The sequence below is a fragment of the Podarcis muralis genome, chromosome Z (assembly GCF_964188315.1).
Source record: "Podarcis muralis chromosome Z, rPodMur119.hap1.1, whole genome shotgun sequence".
Taxonomy (NCBI): domain Eukaryota; kingdom Metazoa; phylum Chordata; class Lepidosauria; order Squamata; family Lacertidae; genus Podarcis; species Podarcis muralis.
Window position 1 is genome coordinate 2,157,482 of NC_135673.1, and position 23,347 is coordinate 2,180,828.

A 23,347-nucleotide genomic window follows, 5' to 3' on the forward strand; every position below is an offset into this window, starting at 1 on the left:
TGTGCAGGCTGTGCTTATGTGTGATTCGATAGTGAGCTAGAGGTGGGCCAATGCAAAAACCCCGAGCATCCATGGTTTGAAACCACGTTTTTGCGCTATGGTACATTATCTAACAATGCCCCAAGTTTCCAGCCAATCTGGTTCTATTTTGAGGCAGCTTTTGCTTTTGTATGGCGCATAGCTTTGCTGTGGGGTCCTCGATGCTTTATCCAACAGGAATCTGATGCAACGGCTGCTGTTACTGGTCAAGTTGGATGTTCTTGCAGAGGCACTGGCCTTGATCATGTCGTGTAGCACCTTGCCAATTTTGGCATTAAGTGCCATGTCCTTTCCCCCCTGTTGTTGTAAAAGTTTACCACAACCTTTGTTTCTAGTCAGCTCCATCTATCCTGACAAAATACAGTATACACACAGTTTATACAGTAACAGAGGCTGTGTAGACATTACCAGCTTATAACATATACAAGTTGTTCTTTTTTCTCAATTTGGGTTGAAGCTGGTTTGTGGGGAAAGGCATCAAAACACAGCACTTTGTAAGAAATAGAACGACGCACTGCTTCCCAAACCAGCAGTGGGAGCACACTGGAAATGCAAAATAAAATGTGTGTAAAGGTAAAGGGACCCCTGACCATTGGGTCCAGTCGTGACCGACTCTGGGGTTGCGGCGCTCATCTCGCTTTACTGGCCGAGGGAGCCGGAGTACAGCTTCTGGGTCATGTGGCCAGCAGGACTAAGCCGCTTCTGGCAAACCAGAGCAGCACACAGAAACGCCGCTTACCTTCCCGCCGGAGTGGTACCTATTGATCTACTTGCACTGCGACGTGCTTTCGAACTGCTAGGTGGGCAGGAGCAGGGACTGAGCAATGGAGCAGGGACCAAGCACATGGGGATTCTAACAGCCAAAACTTCTGATCGGCAAGCCCTAGGCTCTGTGATTTAACCCACAGCGCCACCTGCAGCCCATAATGTGTGTTCACAGCCTTAAACTGACCTAGGCTTTCTGTCTTATGTGATCTGCTGGTTTTGGCTTTTTTGTAAATTTGGATGTCAATTTTTTGGTATGCTACAAGCTCTAGCTTAACAGAAAAGTCTGTATTTGAGTGGTGTCCTACTGCCTGTTTAAAGGCTTATCTTCCTCTCTCCAGCCCATTGTAAAAGAGTTGTGTTAAGTGCTAATTTTTACAAGTTGTCACTCATTACCTGCTTTGTCTTCAGGGCATAATTATGGGAATGGCAGCTTTGATATCCTGTTTTCTTGGCTGACTTGCCAGCTGACTTGCATTTCCAATCCCCCTCCAAATGACTTGTAGTGAAAATAAAGTTTTCCCACAGCTGAAGGACATATTTCTGATGCTCTTGAATGATCTGAAAGGGCTGCAAACCATGCTGAACTCTTTTGGAACACATAGTTTTGCACAGAGAAGAGAGGTCTTTTTGCACAAATCAAACCAGTTTCCTTAACTAGTTAGAAGTTCCTTGATGTTGCTTTTTAAAGTTGTGCCTCCTGATCTATAAGCTTCACATTTCAATGAATATTGCCATTTCAATGCACCAATTTATTAAGAAAAAAAGAGTTGGGAGTTTACAGCTGAAACCCTAAATGCACTTGCTAAGAAGCAAATCCCAGTTTGACTTACATATGAAGAATCGCCATGAGTGTTGTGTTAAAATTTTGCTTCTCATAAATGTATGAGCACCATAAATTAATTTTCAACAGCACTTAGTGAACAGTTATGTTCCTTTTAATTATATTTTTTCTTCCTATTCACATGCTGTATCCAAATCCATTCAGGTCCCTAAGAAGACAATTAAAAAAAACACCATAGTACAGTTATACCTTGGGTTGAATGTGCTTCAGGTTGAGTGCTTTCGGGTTGCACTCCGCGGCAACCCGGAAGTAACGGAGCGCGTTACTCCCAGGTTTTGCCGCTCGCGCATGCGCAGACACTCAAAATGATGTCACACGCATGCGCGGAAGCGGCAAAATGCTACCCGTGCACGCACAGACGCACCATCGCATCTTATGTTCCTTTCAGGATACGAACGGGGCTCCAGAACGGATCCTGTTCGCATCCCGAGGTACCACTGTATTTCAGATATAGGCTGGTGCCTCCAGACCACTACAGGCTCATATAAGTTCAGCACAAACAGTTGGGCCTGGTGAGCATTTAAGGTCCCCAACCCTAATCTGCGAATTGCCATCTGATTGGATTTTATTCTGACCCTGATCTGATTTTAGGATGTATTTTAAATCGATTGTCTGTTTTTATATTAATATCATCATCATCATCATTATCAAACCTTTTATTGGCATCACATACAAACATCCAAAACAAATCAATACAGAATTACCACTTCCCCATTGGCACAAAACATTTGCTCAAAGGAAGGAGGCAGAGCAGTCTATCGTCACATCTCTTGGTCTCCAGGGAGATCAGATGTCTGCAGTGTATTTCGATGACAAAAAACCAAATAGAGATATTTAGCCACTAGCTCCTGATCATTCCCCAGTAATAGAAAATGTATGACCTCCGACTCTGGTTTCCATCTGGGGATACAGAGTTGATCTAGAAATTGCTGACAGAGATCAGCATATAGTTTACAATTGAGAACGATATGTGTAAGGGTTTCCACTTGGTGGTCTTCGCATGGGCAAGTTCTTTCTCCTTCCACCCTGCCTGAGAACCTCCCCAAAGGAGGTTTTATTAGTTTTATCAGCATTTTATTAGCTTTTACTAGTATTCTAGTATTTTATCACTCGGTATCTTTTTCTTAATTATTTTAATCACAAAGTTCAAGCTAAAAGTTTTAGGCAACATCCCAGAGAAAGCCTTAATTAGCTCCAGCTCGACTCAATCTACCAACTACTTATCAGCAGGAGAGGAGATCAAACGCTGGAATCCTGGAAGGATTCCGAGTTTCCTGATTTACAGCTGAAAGTAGCAGCAGCTGCATCTCTGTGAAAATGTCTAAGAAAAAGAAGCCATTGGCTTCATCTCCACAAGTGAGCCCATAGCAGAAGTGCAAGCAGAGTTAACTGGATGATTTTGTGAGACCCCAGAATCCAGCACCTACCACATCAAGCAGAGTTCATTCCTAGATAGGTGGGGACGCTTTAATGGGTGGAGACCACTCAGGGGAGAACGCTGAGATGAGCGCCCATGAACCACTCTATGCAGGAATACTCGCCGACCACTGTCTGCTGACTGCAAGAACAGTGGAGGAAATTAACACCAAACTAGAAAAGGTAATGTCACTCCTGGCTGAGTTGGTGCTTCTGGCGGCCAGAAATAGCTCCCTCAATACTAAAGAGACTGACCGTAGTGTTGCACTCCCCCAAGACCACTGTGCACAGGGGTGTAACCGGTCGATCTGACAACCGAGAGACTACTAATAACAAAAGTGAAAGTAGGGACTTGATCCTACAAAACACCCAAGTAGCTCTCGATATACAGTCATACCTCTTGTTACGTTTGCTTCATGATACGTTTTTTCAGGTTGCGTCCCGCAGCGACTCGGAAGTACCGGAAAGGGTTACTTCCGGGTTTCGCCGCTCGCGCATGCGCAGATGCGCAAAATGACGTCGCGCACATGTGCAGAAGCGGCAAATCGCAATCTGTGCGTGCGCAGACAAGGGTTGCGTTCCTTTCATGTTGCAAACCGGCCTCCGGAACGGATCCTATTCGCAACCAAAGGGACCACTGTATATCCTTTCAACAGTATGCTGTCTTACTAGAAATCAATCACTAGTGTGAAGAGAAATCTTAAGCTTTTACTAAATATCCAGTGCGACAATCTGATTGTGATATATTAATGTGTTATACATTTGATGTTAGCTGCTCTAAGCCCGGTGTTAGCCGGGGAGGGCGGGGTATAAATAAAAATTATTATTATTATTATTGTATTCCAACTTCAGGACCTCAGGGGTTACCCTCTTTTATTTCTCCCACTCCTCCCCACCTGCTTTAAATACAGAGGCCGATCCACACCATTAAAAGCTCACAACTCCCTCCCTCCCTAAACCTGGGAACTGTAGTTTTACCCTCACAGAAGCTATGGTTTTCAGCCATCTTAACATACTACTGTCCTCAGGATTATTATATATATATATTTTGGGGGGGGGGGAGTCATGTGCTTTAAATGTATGATGTGGGTGTTCCCCAAATCTTCTCCCTCTTCATTTCTATATTGCCACTCCAGACAGAATCGAGCTACAAATGTATGGGGAGAAACACTGAAGGATGAGCAGGAGGCGCCTGTCAATACTTTTATCTTTTAAAAACAACAGGGTGGCGAGGGAATACAGTACTATATTTTCTTCATAAAGCTTTTCCCCCCGTTTCATTTTTTAGTTTATGTAAAACGGAGAGAGCAATTATAACAGCGGATGAAAAGCAAAGCTGTATGACAGAAATGATAAATATTACTAAATTTATTCGTTTATTTCTATTCTCCGGGGAACTCAAGGTAATAATAATACATGGTTCTCCTCTTCCTCGCTTAATCCCCACAAGACTCCTACGAGGATTGTACTGTATAGCTACAAAATGAGTAGCAAAGGAAATTAAAACCAGCCACGACCGAATATTTCTGCTGCGGTGAAGTGCAGGGGTGGGCTAGATGACCCTCGGGGGTCCCTTTAACGCTCTATCGTTCTGTGATTGTGCGAACGTGCGCGAATTACAGGAAGCGCAGCCGCGGCGCACGTCGCCTCTTCCGCCCGCCGGCCTCACTTTTGCGCAGGGCGCACGCGCGTTGCAAAGCTGCTGGCGAGCTGGAACGAGGAGCGGCCGTCGCTGCGCTGTATCTATCGTCGCTACCGGTCCCATCTGGGCGCTTCATCTCTGTGGTATGCCCTTCTGACGCTTCTTCCTATCCTCTCTCTCTCTCTATCCGTTCCGAGCAAGCGCGCCTCCGTCCACGTGACTTTGGGTTGGAGGTGGGCGGGGCCGCGGCTGCGAGGCGAACCCTCGCGAGAGGTGGGGCGGGCTCGATCTGGGCGGGGCTCCCGGCTGTCACCGCGATGAGGAGGCGCCGTCGCCGCCGCCGCCGCTGGGCTGCTCCGGGGTGCGCCCCTGAGGGGGTGTGAGGAGATCCCGGGCCCTCCTGCAGGTAGGGGGCCCGGGAGGGCGGGGGCCCAGCGGCGGCTGTGAGGCGGAAGGCGGCCCCGCCCCCCTTCTGCCCTCTCACCCCGCGGGCCGAGGGGGTGAAATGGGGGGAGGGGAGGGGGCGTGGCTCGTTCCCAGCGGGGGGGGGGCGGCGAAGAAGGGCGACCCTCCACTCCCCACTCCCCTGCAGTGTTTGTTCCCGCCCCCCCCCCGGCTGCTGTGCGGGGAGGGGGCTTCCATTCAGCGTGGGTCATCACCCTTCCCCCTCCCCCCACTCAGAGCCCAATGGAAAGAAAAGGGAATGGCGATTATTTGAGGGGGGCGCGCGGGGAGTTGTTGTCTTTGATGTCATTTCCCCCTCCCTCCCCCTTCAAAAAAGTATTGGTAGTCGGTGGGGTCGGGAGAAAGAGAGAAGCCCCCCGCTCCCAATGCACACACAGGCTGGGCCCCCCACCAGCAGTCCCTCTCGGGAACAAGGCTGCCCTACGGGTCGTGGTCGCTGGGGGCCGATGGGTTGCTGGTGGTGAGCTGGGCGAGTGCTGCTGTGCGCCTGTGTCCTGCTCGCGGGCTGGGGAGCCCTTCTGGTTAGCTGCCGCGAGAAACAGGCAGCTGCACTAGTTGGGCCTTTGGCAAGGGACCCTTTATGTTTTTCTCCCCAGTATTGATAGCTGGGCTGCACAGGGGTGGGGTGCCCTGGGTGGGTGCCTCACACACACACACTAATTCCCCCCTCCTCTCTTGGGGCAAGAGTTTGTATGAGGAATAAGGGGAACTTTCTCCCTCAAAAGAAGAAGGGTCGTGTATGTGTACACCGTTGAAACACATCACTTTGTTTCATCTCACCCTCCCAGGGCTAGCCTAAGTTATTCTGCTGCCCAAGGCAGATGATGTCTCTTCTCCCTAACCACACTGGATCTTGATGCATAGTACTCAGGACCAATGGAGCACTCGAGGAAGAAATCCCCAAAATTGTTTCTCCCTCTTTCTTACAGTGAAATTGCAACAAACAAAATAATTAGCAATTTTTTGCCCTTTTCTGATACCCAGAAGCAGTTGCCTAGGTTGGCTGCCTTAGTCTGCCTAATGGTAGGACAGGCGCTATGTTCCTATCCCCTAGCCCTGTTCTGTCATCTTCTTTTTTCCCTGGTTATTGGAAAGTTTGAGAAGAACTATGTGAGCACCCCCTGCCCCCAGATGATTAAAATGTTGGGTATGAGCTTTCAGGTTGCACAAAATGTATCTGCAGGATTCTGCAGTCAGAGCTCAGATTTTTAAAAAGTGTGAGGTTGCATGCCCAGCATGTTAATATGTTCGGGTCAAGTATATGCACACAAGCAGACAGTTAAGCCAGGTTGCTAAATGCCCCAAAGGACTGCTTTAGACATGATAACTTCTGTACATGGGAAATATTTATCAAAGAAACAGTACACAACGCATACTACTGCTTCCAGGCTACATGTGTATTGTGTTTATGTCACATGTGATGATCTGTGTGTGCATTGTATGCTGTTTCACACATGGAAGTGTTTTTCATGTCGGAATTCTGGTGTGTTCAGAGCAGCCCTTTCATTCTAGGCAAAAGGCACCACCATTTGCCTCCTCATCTGATTGTCCTCATGAGAGTTTAAATCAGGGATGGAGAATCTGCAGCCCTCCTGGTGTCTTTGGGCTTGAACTTGCATTAGTCCCAGCCAATGTGAGCAGTGGTCAGGGATGATGGGAGTTATAGTGGAACAACGCCTAGGAGCCCTACACATTCCCCACCCCTGATTTCAAGCAACCTGCTCAAACTCTCAAAATTACTATTTCTAACATTGTACTCTGTATGCAGAGGTGGTCGCTTTAAAATTAGATCCTTGCAAAACTTGTCACCCTAATGCCATTATTTTTATTATAGTTTCCTGCCACCACACCTTCCTCCTAGTGAGTGTAGAAATATTTTTTATAAGCCTACATGTGGTGGGGTTAGTTAGCTTGTGAGTTAAAATTTGATTGTGCTCCTGCTCAAAGATGATAGAAGTGCTTTTCATCCTTATATCCTGTGGGAAATTTGAAGACAAAATGCTGGTGGAAATGTATTGAAGCTCAGCTACGTGGTGGTCTGAACAAAGGCCCAGTTTGTCTTTCCACTGCTTTGACTTTACAGCACAGAAAAATGCAGCATGTATGCTAGAATAGCTCAAGAGATGCCAGCTATTTAGCTCAGCTTGCTGCAGCTGCTTAGAGATGGTCTGTGCCTTGAACCATCAAGGGGGCATAGTTGATTGAAATCAAGGGTTCTGAACACAATCATTACCATTTCTAGAGAGATAAAATAGTTATGGCAATGTTTATTATTATTATGTGACTTTGAGGGAAGCAGGCTTCTGAGCGGCACAAAATTCTTCAGCAAGCGAGAGCTTTTAATCGCTACCTTTTGGAAGAGCTCTGCGTAATTTAGAATTCTGTTATTTGCACCAGCAGTGGGGTGCCCAATAACCTTTGACTTTCTGAGCCATATCAGTTCCATCACAGGTGACTTTTCACAAGCTAGTGTTCAAGTAGAACGGCTGTCTTCCCATGTAGAAGGGAGCAGAGTTGGAGAAGTGAAATACTTAACTATACGTATTTATTTAGATTTCAGCTCGAAGGAAGCAGTCCTCAAGGAAGTGGCCATAGCTTACTTGTAGAGGACATACCTTTGCATGCAGAAGGTCCCAGGTTCAGTCCCCAGCATATTCAGTTAAAAGGATTAGATAGCAAGTGAAGGAGAAAGATCCTTCTCTGACTGAAACCCTGGAGAGCTCCAGTCAGTCTGTCAATACTGGGTTGTGTGGACAGATAGTCTGGCAGTTCCCCATGTTAGTTTTATTGATTCTTTTTTATTCCCCCTCCTTTTTTTTGACATGTATTTGTACGTTTCTAAAATAAAGTTGGCACCATTTTAATAAAAAAAATAAAAATCATTTAATAAGAATTTAAAAATCAAGGAGTTGAACAGAATAAATTTCAGACTAAACTACCATTAAAAATCCCCAACTATCCTCCCCCAATTTAACCCCAACACACAAAATCTCACAGCCATACAAAAAGTGTTACTAATGTTTTTATGTTAATGCTAATGTGACTATTTTCATTTAAAATTTGTTTGGTTCAAGCAAAGTTATAAATGGAAGTAGCAGGGTGGTGCCTTGGTGTGCCTTGAGCTGCTCTTTTTGTGGAATAAATTGAATTATCTGTTCTCAGAAGTGGCAATATTTTGGTTTCTAGGACAAAAGGTTACATCCATTCTGTGTCCTGTTCTATACCACTTGCTGGCTGCATTTGTATGTCATGATAAACAAGTCTTTCCCAGCCCTGTGCCAAGCAGATGTTTTTTATCATTTACTTACTTACTTATTTGCATTTTGATTCCTGCAAAGAAGTTCTGAAGAAACCCATAGAAAATACTGTATTTAAAAATTACACTGAAGCATTCACCCACAAAAATAAGTCAGAATACAAAACCACTCTTCCCCATTCAGCAGCAGGGTAAGCACCAGTTTCTACTAGAAAAACCCCAAAAGACCCAACACAGTATCAGTGCTTAAATACATGGGAGAATAAGAACGTCTTCCCCTAGTGCCATAAAAATAACAGTGTTGGTGACAGGCAGATTGCAGGGTTGGGGGCCAGCTACCACTGGAAAGGCCTGTTCTCTCACTGCAAACCTCTTTTGGAGGTGGTGTGCTAAGAAGAACCTGAGATTATTGTCATGGGGTCTAGGTAGGCTCGTAGGTAGAAAGATGGTCCAGGCTCCCACTCGAATGCTTATGTGTGAGTAAGAAAATAAGCTTCATTCAAGGCTTGCAATGGTACACGTCAGGTTAAGTTAACAGAATGTATAGCTAAAGAGTTAAAGAATGACATCAGGGGTCCAAGACCAGGCGGCAGCTTTGAAGACATTACAACTGATCATGCCCCCCCCCTTTAAAGGCGAGACACAGCACACTCATAATACTCTCTAAGAGACTGGTGCACTTCAAGGAACATGTTTCTTCCAGGGGTGTGGGTCTGCTGCCAATGGCAGAAGCAGTGCCAAGTTCTCTGTGACAGGTCAGGGGTCATCTTCTGGTTCTTCCAACCTCCTCTCTTGGCTTGTTAGCACCATTCCCCATTGGGCTAGCTGGTCGTAGTCAATAATTTTGCAGAAGCATCAGATTCTAAACTATCTTCAAAGGCCGCTCAACATATAATGCAGTAATCTAACTAGAGGTTACTAGATCATAGACCACCAAAGCCAGACTATCCTAATCCAGATGGGGTTGCAGCTGGGCCACCAGACAGGGCAGAGAGATGGTGCTCTGCACCATGCAAGCCACTTGTGTCTGCAGTGACATTGATGGATCCAATAGTACCCCCAAGCTAAGTACCTGCTCCTTCAGGAGAAGTGTGATCCCATCCTAACAGGTTACACACACACCCTGTACATACTGAGGAACTGCCCACTAACAGTGTCTCTGGCCTTAACTGGATTGGAGTACTGATGACACACTCCCAAACTCTGAATATCTCCATTCAGCAGCATGATGTAGAATAGCATGGGGGATAAAACTGAACATTGCAGAAACCTTGCATTGGAGATTCCATGGGACCAAACAATACCCCCCCCCCCCGACACCACCTTCTGGAGCTAACCATACAGCTACAACTGGTACCACCACAAGGCAGCACCACCCATTTTTAACTCTAAAAGGATAGCAAGATGGATGGTATCAAAAGCCACTGGGAGGACAATCAACAGGGTGACACTCCCATCTCTCCCAGCGTAGGTCATCATATTGGCAGTTTTTCTGCCAAGAGCAGGAACAAACTCCAATAGAAATGGTCCAGAAAATCAGTCCCATCCAAGATTGTCTTTTGCTGGTTAGTGACCACACACTTGAGAACTTTGCACAATAAAGGGACAGGAGTGACTCTTCTATTTTGTCCATATCTTTCTGGTCCAGGGAATATTGACCAGGAGTGACCTTAACACCACCTATCTCAGGTTGCCTGGGACTGCTCCATATTGCAACGAGACATTAATCCCTCCCCTCCCTCCCTAACAAGCCCCGCCCCCATAGATTTTACCAGCTTTGAGGGGCAAGAGCAAGAAGTCAAGTGATCCACCAACACATTGTCCACAACCTCAAGCCATGTCAGCTAGAATTCGTCCAACAAAACTGGCCCAGACAGTACTCTGGGTACCTCTTGAGACTGACCTGCTACAGTAGTGGAGTCCAAGTCCTGGCAGATACAATTTTATCCTTAAAATGTCTTGCAAACAAGACATAGCAGGACGCTGTGGGTTCCAAAAACTCATTTAGGCCAATTTGTTAAATGCAACAGAATAGCTCCGCTGGACAGCATATAAAGGATGCAATGGAAGAAGCAAAGAAACACTCTTTCCCTCCTTCACTGCTACTAAGCAGACTCAATAATAAATGAATACTAGTTCAGTTGCATTGGTCTGGAGTTTTCCTCCACACATTCAAGCCATCTCCCAACCTGCTTGAGCACCCTCTATTCCCTGGTGTACCACAGAGCTATCTGGGCTTTATCAAGTAGGAGTGATCCTAGGTCACCTCTCCACTTCATGGGACTTAAACAGGAGCATCAGTCCTATCAGCTGGGGAGGTAGGAGCCCCAACTGTTTGGTAATCTGTTTGACTCAGCCTCTGGAAGTAGTAGTAGTAATTGTTGGCATCTTTCTGTCAGAGTGGGCCATCCTAACTGATACCCTTCCTCCACATAGAGAAAAGGACAGTGACAGCCTGAATCTCACCAGGGGGTGACTTGATCATGAAAAGAGAATGTTGATAATATCCTCCACTCTCAGATCACCCTCTTTCTGTCCTGTCCAGAGCATGTCCAGCTGTAAGCATTGGACCAATGACATGTTCGGAAGGCCCCATCTTTGTTGTGATAGGCATGAAGTACTCAGCTGCCCCAGATCCAGCATGAATATTGAAATCCCCCATGACCAACAGCTCAGTGGTTCACGGTATAGAGACTGCCTATGTCAGCTCAAGCAGGAAGACAACTGGGCATTATACCAGCAGCCTCCTAACATGTCCTCTACACATGGAACTTGAATTTGGTCATGTGGTAAGCTTAGAAAGAGAGTATCACAGGACACCCCCCCCAAGTGCTACCCTGAATACCCAGGTTGGCAAAAAATACCCAGCTGGGGAAAACCCAACTCCTTGCTGCTCATCTGCCCAGGTTTCACTTACACAAGTCAGATCAGCCTCCTCATCCACAGTCATTGTGGATGGAGGAGATTTTATTTAAAACAAACCAACAGCACCTGCAGGTTCAAGGACTGGATGACAGAGCACACACTGTACCCTCAATTAGGGGAGGGTCCAGCATGCAGCACAGCCAATAACGTGCTGTGCAGTATTTGCTTCCCTCCACCCCACTATACAGTCATACCTCATGTTACGTTTGCTTCAGGTTGAGCGTTTTCAGGTTGCGTCCCACGACGACCCAGAAGTACCAGAATGGGTTACTTCTGGGTTTCGTCGCTCGTGCATGTGCAGACACGCAAAATGACGTCACACGCATGCGTGGAAGTGGTGAATTGCGACCCACGCACGTGCAGACACTGGTTGCGTTCTGCTCATGTTGCGAACGGGCCTCCGGAATGGATTTCGTTCGCAACCAGAGGTACCACTGTACTTCCTCCAGACCTCTACTGCACCTCCCACAGGCAGCATGGCTAGGGAGGGTGAGAGTTGCACCTTCCACATGCTTCAGGCTACTAGGCTGGGGAAGGCTACATTAAACTACTGTTTATCATTAAGAGAATAAACCTAGGCAAATCACAAGCTCACTCCTTCCCCTTTTCCTGCAGTGCTGTTATAAGGAGGTGATCCAAAGCTTTCACTTTCATTCTTTATTAACCACAGCTTGTTATTCCATGCAAGGCTGGCAGGCTGCATTCACAGGTTGTGGTAAACCATAGTTAATGGCTTGCCGTGAAGGTGTAGATGGCTCCCACTTTGCTCCAGCCAAAGTTTGTATTCATGAACAAGCCACAATCCCTGGTTCAGATGTAGCACCAGGCCATGGATTATAGTTTGTTGCTCCCATTCATGTAGTGAGCACAGCAGGAGTGATCTCCATGTCCACAGTAATCCATAAACTATGATATACTATGGCCTGGACCAATCTATATTTCATGTGAACTATGGTTTAAATGTCAGTCCGTGGGCATGAAGCAGGGTTGCTTAAACAAACCATAGTTAATATTAACCACAGTTTGGGCATTTGGACATAGCACCAATCTGTGATTAAGGAAGAAAAAATGGAAGCAGAAGCTTTTGATCTCCTTGACCAGCATAGCAGCACCACAGGGAAGTGGGGCACACTAGCCCCAAGGAAAACCTCGTTTGTTCCAATCACTATAAGTCATGGTTTAGCATGACACCCGAATGCAGCCATTCACTATATGAAACTCTTCTAATAGGGAGGCCTAGTTGTGGATGGTGCTTCATTTCTAAAGACATCTTGTGTGATCTGGAAGTTTTGTCTGCTGGCCCCAGCAATGCGGGAGTAGGCAGGGACTAATGAGACATGAAGGAATGGCATTCTGCACATGCTCAGGGTGTGTGTCTTCTTTATTTCTTCACATATTCCAGGACTGAGCCCTGGCTTGTGGCAGACATCATGCAATGTGCAGAAATAAGTGAGTCTGTTCTATCTAGAGAAGGTTTATTTAAGCTTCAAGTCATCACGTCTAAACGATGCAGGGTGCTATTATTGTGACTGCTGTTCTTCCCTGGGCTTTGACTATGACTCAGGTCTCTATCTGGCTGCTACAGAAGAAAACTGGTGTGTAAAAGACGGAAGTCCTCTCTGTAAGTAACTCCATGCGAATACCTTGTTGAGTACAAGTAGTGAACTGACTGAGGTGCTCCAGCTCAATATAATTTTTGAATCCTCCCCTTTCTATAGACTAGACAAATTCATGTTTGGTTTGGATGGAAATTAGTGACTCTCGCCTCCCTGAAGACACTGTGTAATTCTCACCAGTTGTAACTAGCCAAAGCATGGAGTTTGGTGCCACTGAAACCATGGCTTTGTTTTTAGTAACATTGTAATGCAGTTTAAACAACAATACCAACAACTATTTGAAAGTATGTCAAGTTGGTTTCAGTCAAGCTTAGTTTCAGAGAAATCTGCTTAAAATTGCACATAAACAAGCATCTCTCTAGCAATGTTCACTTAGAAGCAAGTGCCATTAATTTAAAAATAATTTATCCATAGTTAGGATTGAGCTGTGAGGCGCTTGGTCTAAGGAAGCTGTGTTATTTATTTTATTTAAAAGGCTAACCCTGCCCATCCTGAAGACCTGGGGAGATTGGGGAGGGGGTAGGGGCAATAAATAAACCAATTTTGCTTGAAGCTCATCTGAAAGATTGCAAAACCCATGCAAAACTCTTTCAACTCATGTTGCTCCCAGCATCTTCTGTTATTTTGTCCCGTACATCTAATAAACAAAGGTATACTGGCTCTGACCATGGAGGTTTTGTTTAATTTTTAATGGCTAATAGTTGCTGGTATCCTCCTTCAGGACAAATTCACAGCGGATGTGTTTAACAGTTGCTACTGAGCACAGTTACAAAGGAGAAACCTCCACTGTTCTTTGTGATGCCAGATCATAGAATCGCAGAATTATAGAATTGTAGAGTTGGAAGGGACCCTAGGGGTCATCTAGTCCAACCCCTGGCAATGCAGGAATCTCAGCTCAAACATTCATGACAGATGGCCATCCAAAAGCCTCTGCTTAAAAACCTCCAAGGAAGGAAAGTCCAGCACCTCCTGAGGGAGACTGTTCCACTGTTGGAACAGCTCTTACTGTCATAAAGAATTTCTGTATGTTTAGTCAGAATCTCCTCTCTTGTCACTTGAAGCTATTGGTTCGAGTCCTACCCTCCATGGCTAGAGAAAACAAGCTTGCTGCCTCTTCCATGTGACAGCCCTTAAGGTATTTGAAGATGGCTATCCTATCTCTTCTCAGTCTCCTCTTTTCCAGGCGAAGCATATCCAGCTCCTTCAACTGTTCCTCATAAGGCTTGGTTCCCAGACTCTTGATCATCATGGTTGCCCTCCTATGCACACCTTCCAGCTTGTCAACATCCTTCTTAAATTGTGGTGCCCAGAATTGGACACAGTATTCCAAGTATGGTCTGGCCAAGGCAGAATAGAGTAGTACTATTATTTCCCTTGATCTGGACACTATACTTCTGTTGATGCAGCTGAGAATAGCATTAGCTGTTTCGCTGCTGCATCACACAGTTGACTTATGTTAAGCTTGTGCGTTACTAAGACTCCCAAGTTATTTTCACATGTATTGCTAGTTAGTCAGGTGTCCCCCGTCCTATATTTGTGCATTTGGTTCTTCCTGCCCGAGTGCAGGACCTTACTTCTGTCCCTATTGAAATTCATTTTGTTGGCCTGGGCCCTGTTCTCCAATATGTTGAGGTCATTTTGAATTCTGGTTCTGCCTTCTGTGTCATTAGCTACCCCTTCCAGTTTGGTGCCATCTGCAAAGTAGATGAGCATTCCCTCAGTCCCTTCATCCAAGTCATTTATAAAGATGTCAAACAACAACGGACCCAGGACAGAACCCTGCAGCACCCCACTTGTCACTTTTCCCCAGGATGACGAGGAACCATTAATGAGAACTCTTTGGGTTCAGTCAGTCAACCAGCTATAAATCCACCTAACACTTACCTCGTTCAACCCACATTTTACCAGCTTCCTTGCAAGAATATCATGGGGGACTTTGTAAAAGAAAAAAGCGCCTTACAGAACTGAATTATTTAATTATTTCACAGCGCTGTGCATATACATGGTCACTTGTGAGTTGATCACGCGTGGGGGGAACGCCTGTACATGTTACATCAGCAAAAGCAGCACAGAAATCAGAAGTTGGAAGAATCAGAAATAATAAGCCTTCCAAATGTTAATAGTCTGAGTGCAGATAAGAACACTGTGTATCAAGCATATCCTGTTGCTTAAGGGCATTAGATAGCTGAGGTTCCAAACAGAATTTTTTAACAGATGGTTGTAATTAAAGTGTATGCAAAAAAGCAAGTCTTAATCAGCAGCATTCTAGTAAGCACTTTAATGTGTTGCTACTAATTAGATTGTTGCACAGCCAAAGCCCAAGTGAGATATGAAATCAGAAACTGAAGAATTCAGGTGCAATTCAGATTTGCCCACTATGCAGAAGTGATTTACTGTCTTCCTTGTTCACCTTCATGAGAATCTAATGTGGCTGCATATTTTCATTCCTGTTTTTCAGCTGCATAACAAGGTCCGAGCCCTGACTCTTTGAATCTACCCCAGTTGGTGGGTTGAATGATGACCCAGTAGTTCTTTGCAAGTGCCAGCATCAGGGTTTGACATGGCTGGGGCCCTGCCAAGGCCCGTTCCTCAACAGGGGCTACCACTGCTGGCCCTGGAGCCTTCTGGCGCTGCTGTTGCTGCTGCTCCTCCTGCCTGTGCACCTTCTGCCTCTGAACCAGGGTGCAGTGACAGGCGCAAGCAAGAGAACCAGCAGCCTCTTCCTGGCAGGCAGTGTGTATTGGGCCTGGAAGAGGAAGATACGACCATGGGCAGCAGCAACAGAAGCAAGGCAAGCATTAGCCTGCTGAAGACATCTAGCCCAAAGCTGTCATCTTTGCCAACTCCCCCCTTCTGCCTGGAGCTATCTTTGGCTCCTGGCGAAGGTAGCAAAAATAAGGGTCTTCTGATAAAGCTGCCCATACAGTGGTGCCTCGCAAGACGAAAAGAATCCGTTCCGCGATTCTCTTCATCTTGTGGTTTTTTCGTCTTGTGAAGCAAGCCCATTAGCGGCTTAGCGGGCTTAGTGGATCAGCTGATAAGCGGCTTAGCGGATCAGCTGATAAGCGGCTTAGCGGACCAGCTGCTTAGCGGATCAGCTGATAAGCGGCTTAGCGATCAGCTGTTTAGCGGCTTAGCGGATCAGCTGTTTAGCGGCTTAGCGGATCAGCTGTTAAGCGGCTTAGCGGATCAGCTGATAAGCGGCTTAGCGATCAGCTGTTAAGCGGCTTAGCGGCTTGGGAAAAGGGGGGGGGGAGGGAAAAAACCCTGCAGGAACTCGCAAGACATTTTTGTCTTGCAAAGCAAGCCCATAGGAAATTCGTTTTGCGAAGCACCTCCAAAACAGAAAACCCTTTCCTCTAGCGGGTTTTCCGTCTTGCGAGGCATTCGTCTTGCGGCGCACCACTGTATTTATTTTAAAACTTAGGGTTGTACCCAGGGCAGTCTTACTCAGAGCAGATCCATTTAAATCAATGGGCATGGCAAACTTAGGCTCATTAATTTAAATAGAACTACTCATAGTAGAGCTTGGTTGGATGCAACCTATTCATAGCCCATACTTTCACTGCATAAAGCTGCCCCAGAGCAGGTAGCAAAGAAAACGTGTTAAACCTCAATACATAATAAAACCAACAATACTAAAAATGCCAGCTGTAAATCATTCCTTATAACAGGGGTGGGGAACCTACAGCCTGTAGGCCAATTTTAGCCCTCCAGAGGGTCCAGTTTGGCCCACAAGGACTCCCCCCCCCCAAAAAAAAAAGCCCGCCCGCCCATCAGCTGGCACCAGAGGGATTGCAACCCCATCCAGAACAGGCAATATGTATAATTCCCAGACCCACAGCAACTGCTCATCTATAGTGCCTCTGTCTTGTTGGGATTCAGTCTCTGCTTGCTAGCCCTCACCCTGCCCATCATCACAGCCAGACAACCATTGCATGTTACTGAGAGGCAGGTTGCTGTGAGATTGCTGATGCCCATCACAAACAGCCAGTTTAGTGGTTTTCCTGCTTGTGGTGCCTGAAAGCCAAGGCCTGCCCACTGTGGGTGGGGCTGCTTCCCATTTCAGTTTTGATGTGCAGCTCTCAATTTGGGAGCCAGGATGTGTCACGTGAGAATGTTGAAATAGCTCCACTCCAGGTTTCAGGGCCTTCTTAGTATCCATTCTCTGTGCATTCCCATCCTAACAGAATTAAAATGCTGGAGTTGAACTTGCCCAGGCTGTGTAAATCATGCAAATTCCCTTATTTTACATAATTCATTCTAGTTTTGCTGACCGTAGGGATGGGCACCAATGCCCTACAGCTGTTCATTATGCTTCTATGATTCAGCAACAGGGATTGCCTACACTTTCAAGCATTTCTTAATGAACTTAAAGGCTAGGAACTTATCTTAGGAGTTGGGTAGCAAAAACAGATGCTCAGGAAGCCACTCCTAATATCGCATTCTGTGCTCTTTCTCCCCACTCCCACGCTTCCACGTAATCTCAACGTGCCCACAGCTCTGACTCTGCCAAATAGAAAAAGCTTTGTGAACAAACAAACAAACAAACAAACAAACAAACAAACAGGGATTGCATCTCCCAAACCTGAGGTGTTGCAAAGGACAGGTTGGTTAAATGTGCTTGGCCACAGTTCCCAAAGAGTTGGACTGTGCCTGTGTGTTATAATTGCATTATCTAAGTGTTGTCGTCCTGATCCCAACGGCTGTGGATGTTACTGCCTTGGAAGCTGGGAGTTTGGCAGGATTAGAGACACCCGGGGTATTAGATGCCAAACACCGGTTGGCTAACCTAGCTGTGTCATGTAAAATCACCTGCAAAAGTGCCCCCCCCTTATTCCATCTGAGCTTGGAGGTACGTTATCTTTATTTTAACTGCCTACCTCTTCCCTGGTGGAGAAAGAGAGAGGACTTTCTCAGTGGCTGTAACCAGATGGTGGAACTTGTTTCCAAAGGAGGCTAGGCTGTGCCCCTACCTTCTTTGCTTTTGCCAGTAGGCTGAAAGTGTTTTGTTTAGCCCATTCACTGACTGTTGTGGCTGGGTCTTTTGAGGTTAGCATACCCTTCAACATCTCTCCAATGGAAATAGGGAAATCCTATTCCATCATCATCATCATCATCATCTTTTTATTATTTACAGTGGGGGGGGGGAAGTATATGATGTCCTGCTAAATTTGCCCATTTGCCCTCTGACGAAGAAATGGCCAGTCCATAATTTTAATGGTAGGTTTATTGTAGCTGTGAGAGACAGAATACCATTAAGCCTACCATTAAGATTATGGACTGGCCATTTCTTCGTCAGAGGGCAAACGGGCAAATTTAGCAGGGGATCATATACTTTCCCCCTCACTGTATATCCTGCCCATATGACAGAGTTGCCCCAACTACTCTAGGCGACTTCCAACATATATACAAACATAATAAAACAATAAACATTTTAAAACTTCCCTATACAGAACTGTCTTCAGATGTCTTCTAAAGGTTGTATAGCTACTTATCTCCTTTGCTCAGGGGTTGCATAACTCTGTATCCTACAACACTTCTCTGATGAAAATAGGGACATATTAAGGAAAAGTGGGGCATTCCAGGATCACATCAGCTTCTGTAAATCTGGGACCGTCCCTGGAAAATAGGGACATTTGGAAAGTGTGGCGTAGTGTTTGCGGGGGGGGGGGTGTTATTCCATTTGCAAGCTCAAAAGACAAGGCTTGTGTAGCAAATAGTGAGTTCAGATGGGTATGTGCAGCTAGATAATTGCCTAATTGCCAAGTAGTTTGTTTTGCAACTCAGGCTAAGCCACTGAGGGACAGAAACAATGCTATACAGTCATACCTTGGAAGTTGAACGGAATCTGTTCCGGAACTCCGTTTGACTTCCAAAACGTTTGGAAACCAAAGTACGGCTTCTGATTGGCTGCAGGAAGTTCCTGCAGTCAATCGGAAGCAGTGGAAGCCCCATTGGATGTTCGGCTTCCAAAAATATTTCGCAAACCGGAACAGTCACTTCCGGGGTTTGCGGCGTTTGGCAGCCAAAACATTCGAGACCTAAGCTGTTCAAAAACCAAGGTACGACTATGTTTGCGTTCTTCCTTCTCAACACTGAGGCGTTCATGTGCTTTTGTAGCTGATCTAAGATATATGTATGCCATCTTAACCTGTCTGCTTTTTGCCACTGAGCAAGAATGTTAACCCGCACCCCCATGCCAGTGTAGCATCCTAGGTAGTGGACAGCTGTGTGTTTTGCTTTTCGTTTTTAAATGACCAATCCCAACCTTTTCTGCAGCTTGAAAAAGCAAAGGAATGTACATATGTCTCTATTCAAAAATGCCTTTGTGTATTTGATTTGATACAATATTTGTCTTCCACTTTTCCAGCAACAAATGTTGAACTGAAAGCAGTTCACAATATTAACAATAGCATAAAAAACAAACACTGCAATCATCATAATATCAAACAAAATAGTGTATAAATAAAGCAAACAGCAGCAACAAGGTCATCAATGCAATTAATACAATTCAGTAAAGTCATAGTAACTCATAGTGTTGCCATGATACTTTCTAATCACATGGAACCTTACTCCAGAACAAAAAAAAATGGATTAGCTGTGGCCTCTTAGTTATCAAATGCACTGTTTTTAACACTGGAGTGGATGGGAAGCTCTTCACTGTACATGAACTGTAGACACTTACATGGAACTATATATTTACAGAATCATTTGGGGTGGGTGGGTAAGGTCATTGTGTCACTGGTGGCTGGTGATCAGCTTTGGATATAGCAGGAGAAAAATATTTATTTATTTATTTATTTGCTCCACAGCCGCCAGACCCCTGGACAAGAGACAGCATGGTTTGCTAGCTATCTGACTGAGTGCCTGGCTTTCACGATGCCTGTGCAGGCGGCTCAGTGGACAGAGTTCCTGTCCTGCCCAATCTGCTACAACGAATTCGACGAGAATGTGCACAAGCCCATCAGCCTAGGCTGCTCACACACGGTCTGCAAGACCTGCTTGAATAAGCTTCACCGCAAGGCCTGCCCTTTTGACCAGACAGCCATCAACACTGACATTGATGTGCTTCCTGTAAACTTTGCACTTCTCCAATTAGTTGGAGCCCAGGTAAAGGAAAGGAGCTTGTTTTGGTTAGAATTTATACCTCTCAAAATACTACTAATACTACTACTACTAATAATATCTGGTCTGATCCTTCTGTGAATTTTTGCTTGTGTACAGGAGGTGGAAAAACACACTGGGAGTTCAAATGCCTTAACTGGAAATAGATGGAGAAGGGAATCTCTCTTTTTTTCAGCTGTTCTTTGCCTAAGGCAAGATGATGCTGGGGACAGTGGAGGCAGCCTCCTTGCTGGTACTCCTAACCCCCATTTTCTGGCCATTCCCTTTTGTTGAAGGGCAGCACTGTACATGCTCCATGGCATATACTGGCCCTCCTCAGCCAGCTTGTTGCCACAGGGGAGGAAGGGGAGAATGGGTTTGGGATGGGTGTTCATCCGTATGCAGATGATACTGAGCCCTACCTCTCAGTATACCTGAAGGAGTGTCTCCATTCCCATCATTCAGCCCGGACAATCAGGTCCAGCTCCAAGGCCCTTCTGGCAGTTCCCTCACTGTGAAAAGTGCGGTTACAGGGAACCAGGCAGAGGGCCTTCTTGGTAGTGGCACCTGTCCTGTGGAACGCCTTCTCATCAGATGTCAAGGAAATAAACAGCTATCTGACTTTTAGAAGACATCTGAAGGCAGCCCTGTTTAGGGACATTTTGAATGTTTGATGTTTTATCGTGTTTTTAATATTCTGTTGGAAGCCACCCAGAGTGGCTGGGGAAACCCAGCCAGATGGGCAGGGTATAAATAATAAATTATTATTATATTATTATAATTATGTGGGCAAGCCCTGTGCCACATACTTAAAGTTTGATTATAGTTGGGGATGGGGATTAAAGTTGACAAGCCAAAGGCCAGGCAGAAAAGGGGGGTCTGAAGGAGAAGAGAGAGAGGAGGTACCATATACTTGTTAATTTCATAGCAACCTTGTTTGCATGTACTGCTAAGCCAAACCATGGCTTTCTGCAGAGGTGCAGGCTTCCAGAGAGGGAATGGTGGCTAATTTGCACCGCCAGTAATTTTGTTGCTGCATTAAACTAAGCCATGGTTTGATTTAGCATGTTGTCTGAACCTGGGCTTGTGGTTTAGCTTGCCTGGAAAAATATTAGCATTATATGGAAACCGTGCCAGTATGTTTCCATTTTATAGTTCTGATACTGCATTGGTTTTATTCCTTCTGTTTCATTGGTCTTTTGTTTTTGTTGCCTTCTTTGCTTTCAGGTTCAGGCGAAGGGCTTATCTGCACTTACCTTTTGCCCCACTTTTCCCAAGTACAAGCCTGCGCTTAAAAGCTCCATGTCTGAGTGTGAGGATTTTTTTGCCTTGGAGCTTTCCCCCTGAAAACCCACTCTTTAATGCTCAAGCAGAGCAAACGTCAACTCAAGTTTTCTGCAAATTGCTGTTTGGTCTGATTGAGCTTTAAAGAGCAGCTTTTCACAGGGAAAGCTCCAGAGGGTGGAAATGAGTGGGGGCGCTCTGACATGGAGCTTTAAAGTGCAGACCATGCCCGGAAAGAGCAGAAGAAAGGTACCGGTAAGTGTGGATAAGCCCCAAGGCAGGCTTTCCTCAAATAACAAAAGTGTTTAAATAACATTTTGATCCATCAACATTTTGTTTCCTCACAAGCTGCATGCATTGTCTGCATGTACTTTTGCAAACCAAGAAAACCTTTAATAAAAAGTATTCACACACACACGCCCTAGTGGTATCTTAAAGACACTAAAGCTTATGCTAGGTCTGGGTCTAATCAAATAAGCAAGCATTGCTGCTTATTGTCAAGTCAGATTTTTAGTGGCAGCTCTTTGATCTTGCATAATTCCAGAATTAGGGTGCTTGTTGAGAAATGGTGTATAATTTCCTGCAGCATCACATTAATGGTGTGTATCTCTCTCCATTCTTTGATAACAAATTACACACTGGTCACTGCTTCTTCCTTTCTGCATTTGACCTTTACAGGCACCTGATCACCAGACCATCAAGCTAAGCAACTTAGGAGAGAACAAACACTATGAAGTGGCAAAGAAATGTGTTGAAGATCTGGCACTTTATTTGAAGCCACTAAGTGGAGGCAAGGGTAAGTTCCCCCATGAGGTAGTAAAAGAAGCCAGTCAAGCTGGTGTCCTTTTCAAATTGAAGGTTTTAAATACGAATCACACATGGTGGGAAGCTGCCTTCGGCCACGTCAGACTGCTTGTTCATCTTGGGTTCCAGGACACCAGGAGGGCCCTTTTGGATCACTGTAAAGACCCACAAGCAAGGCCATGAGCGCAATAGCCCTGTTCCACTATTGTTCTACTGCAAATGGTATTCAAAGGCCTTCCACACAGAAGGAGATTAATTTATTAATTTATTAAATTTATTAATTTATTTGTCAACTGCCTTTCCCTGATGCCCAGGTAGAAATAGGCAATTCTGCCAGTTTCAGTTTCTCTCATTTTCTCATTTTCCTAACTTTTAGTTTGATTCAATCCATTTATTTGTGATTGTTTGCAGTAAAGAAAAAAGAAAAAAAGGGCAGCGTCTTCAGGGAGAATCTGTGTGCATTTGCATGCTTGTTTCTCTTAATATATACAAATTGTACACAATTTTGCCTCGTATTTTCTGTTTTCTCCTAATTGCATTTTTGTTCATATATATATCCATTATAAGTGTACTTTTCACTAACATATTCATCATTATATGCACTGCACTGTAAAATTCAGAAACAGACAATATTCAGAGACATCAAAGGATAGTGTTTTGTTTTGATTTGTTTTGTGTTGTATTAGTTCAAGAAGTGCAAATGTAGTAGGTTCTAACAGAAGTGTAAACTGAATGAATTCTGCACCACGCCACACCACACCCCAACCACTACCAAAATCTGTGCATTTCAGATGCCATTGTGCCCCACCTGCTCACTGAGGAAATCCTTGCCTTTCACATTGATTAGAAGGCCTCCCTGCTAACCTTTCTCCTTTTGTTCCTCCTCCTGAAGGCATTGCCAGCCTGAACCAGAGCGCACTGAGCCGGCCTATGCAACGGAAACTGGTGACACTAGTGAACTGTCAGCTGGTGGAAGAGGAAGGCCGGGTCAGGGCCATGCGGGCAGCCCGCTCCCTCGGGGAGAGAACTGTCACTGAGCTGATATTGCAGCACCAGAACCCTCAGCAACTGTCTGCCAATCTCTGGGCCGCTGTCCGGGCACGAGGGTGCCAGTTCCTCGGTCCAGGTAACCCCTAGCTGGAGTAAATAGAGAGAGGGACTTGTCAGACTGAAACACTGAGGCC

At 45.4% G+C, this 23,347-nt stretch overlaps 1 protein-coding gene across 6 annotated transcripts in view; it reads left to right on the forward strand.

The window, feature by feature from the left end:
- Nucleotides 1–4,966: 4,966 nt before the first annotated feature.
- RC3H2 (ring finger and CCCH-type domains 2) overlaps nt 4,967–23,347 on the forward strand; it is a 49,147-nt gene continuing 30,766 nt past the window's right edge. For 2 of the 6 annotated variants that reach the window (XM_028715582.2, XM_028715588.2), the window contains exons 1-5: nt 4,979–5,112; nt 12,755–12,801; nt 19,784–20,081; nt 22,038–22,155; nt 23,056–23,289. In XM_028715582.2, coding sequence (XP_028571415.2) covers nt 12,788–12,801; nt 19,784–20,081; nt 22,038–22,155; nt 23,056–23,289 — 664 coding nt within the window. In that variant the 5' untranslated portion in view covers nt 4,979–5,112; nt 12,755–12,787. Of the gene's footprint in view, nt 5,113–12,754; nt 12,974–15,426; nt 15,474–19,783; nt 20,082–22,037; nt 22,156–23,055; nt 23,290–23,347 lie in introns of all 6 variants that reach the window. The other 4 variants (XM_028715585.2, XM_028715587.2, XM_028715584.2 and 1 more) reach the window with 4 other exon arrangements.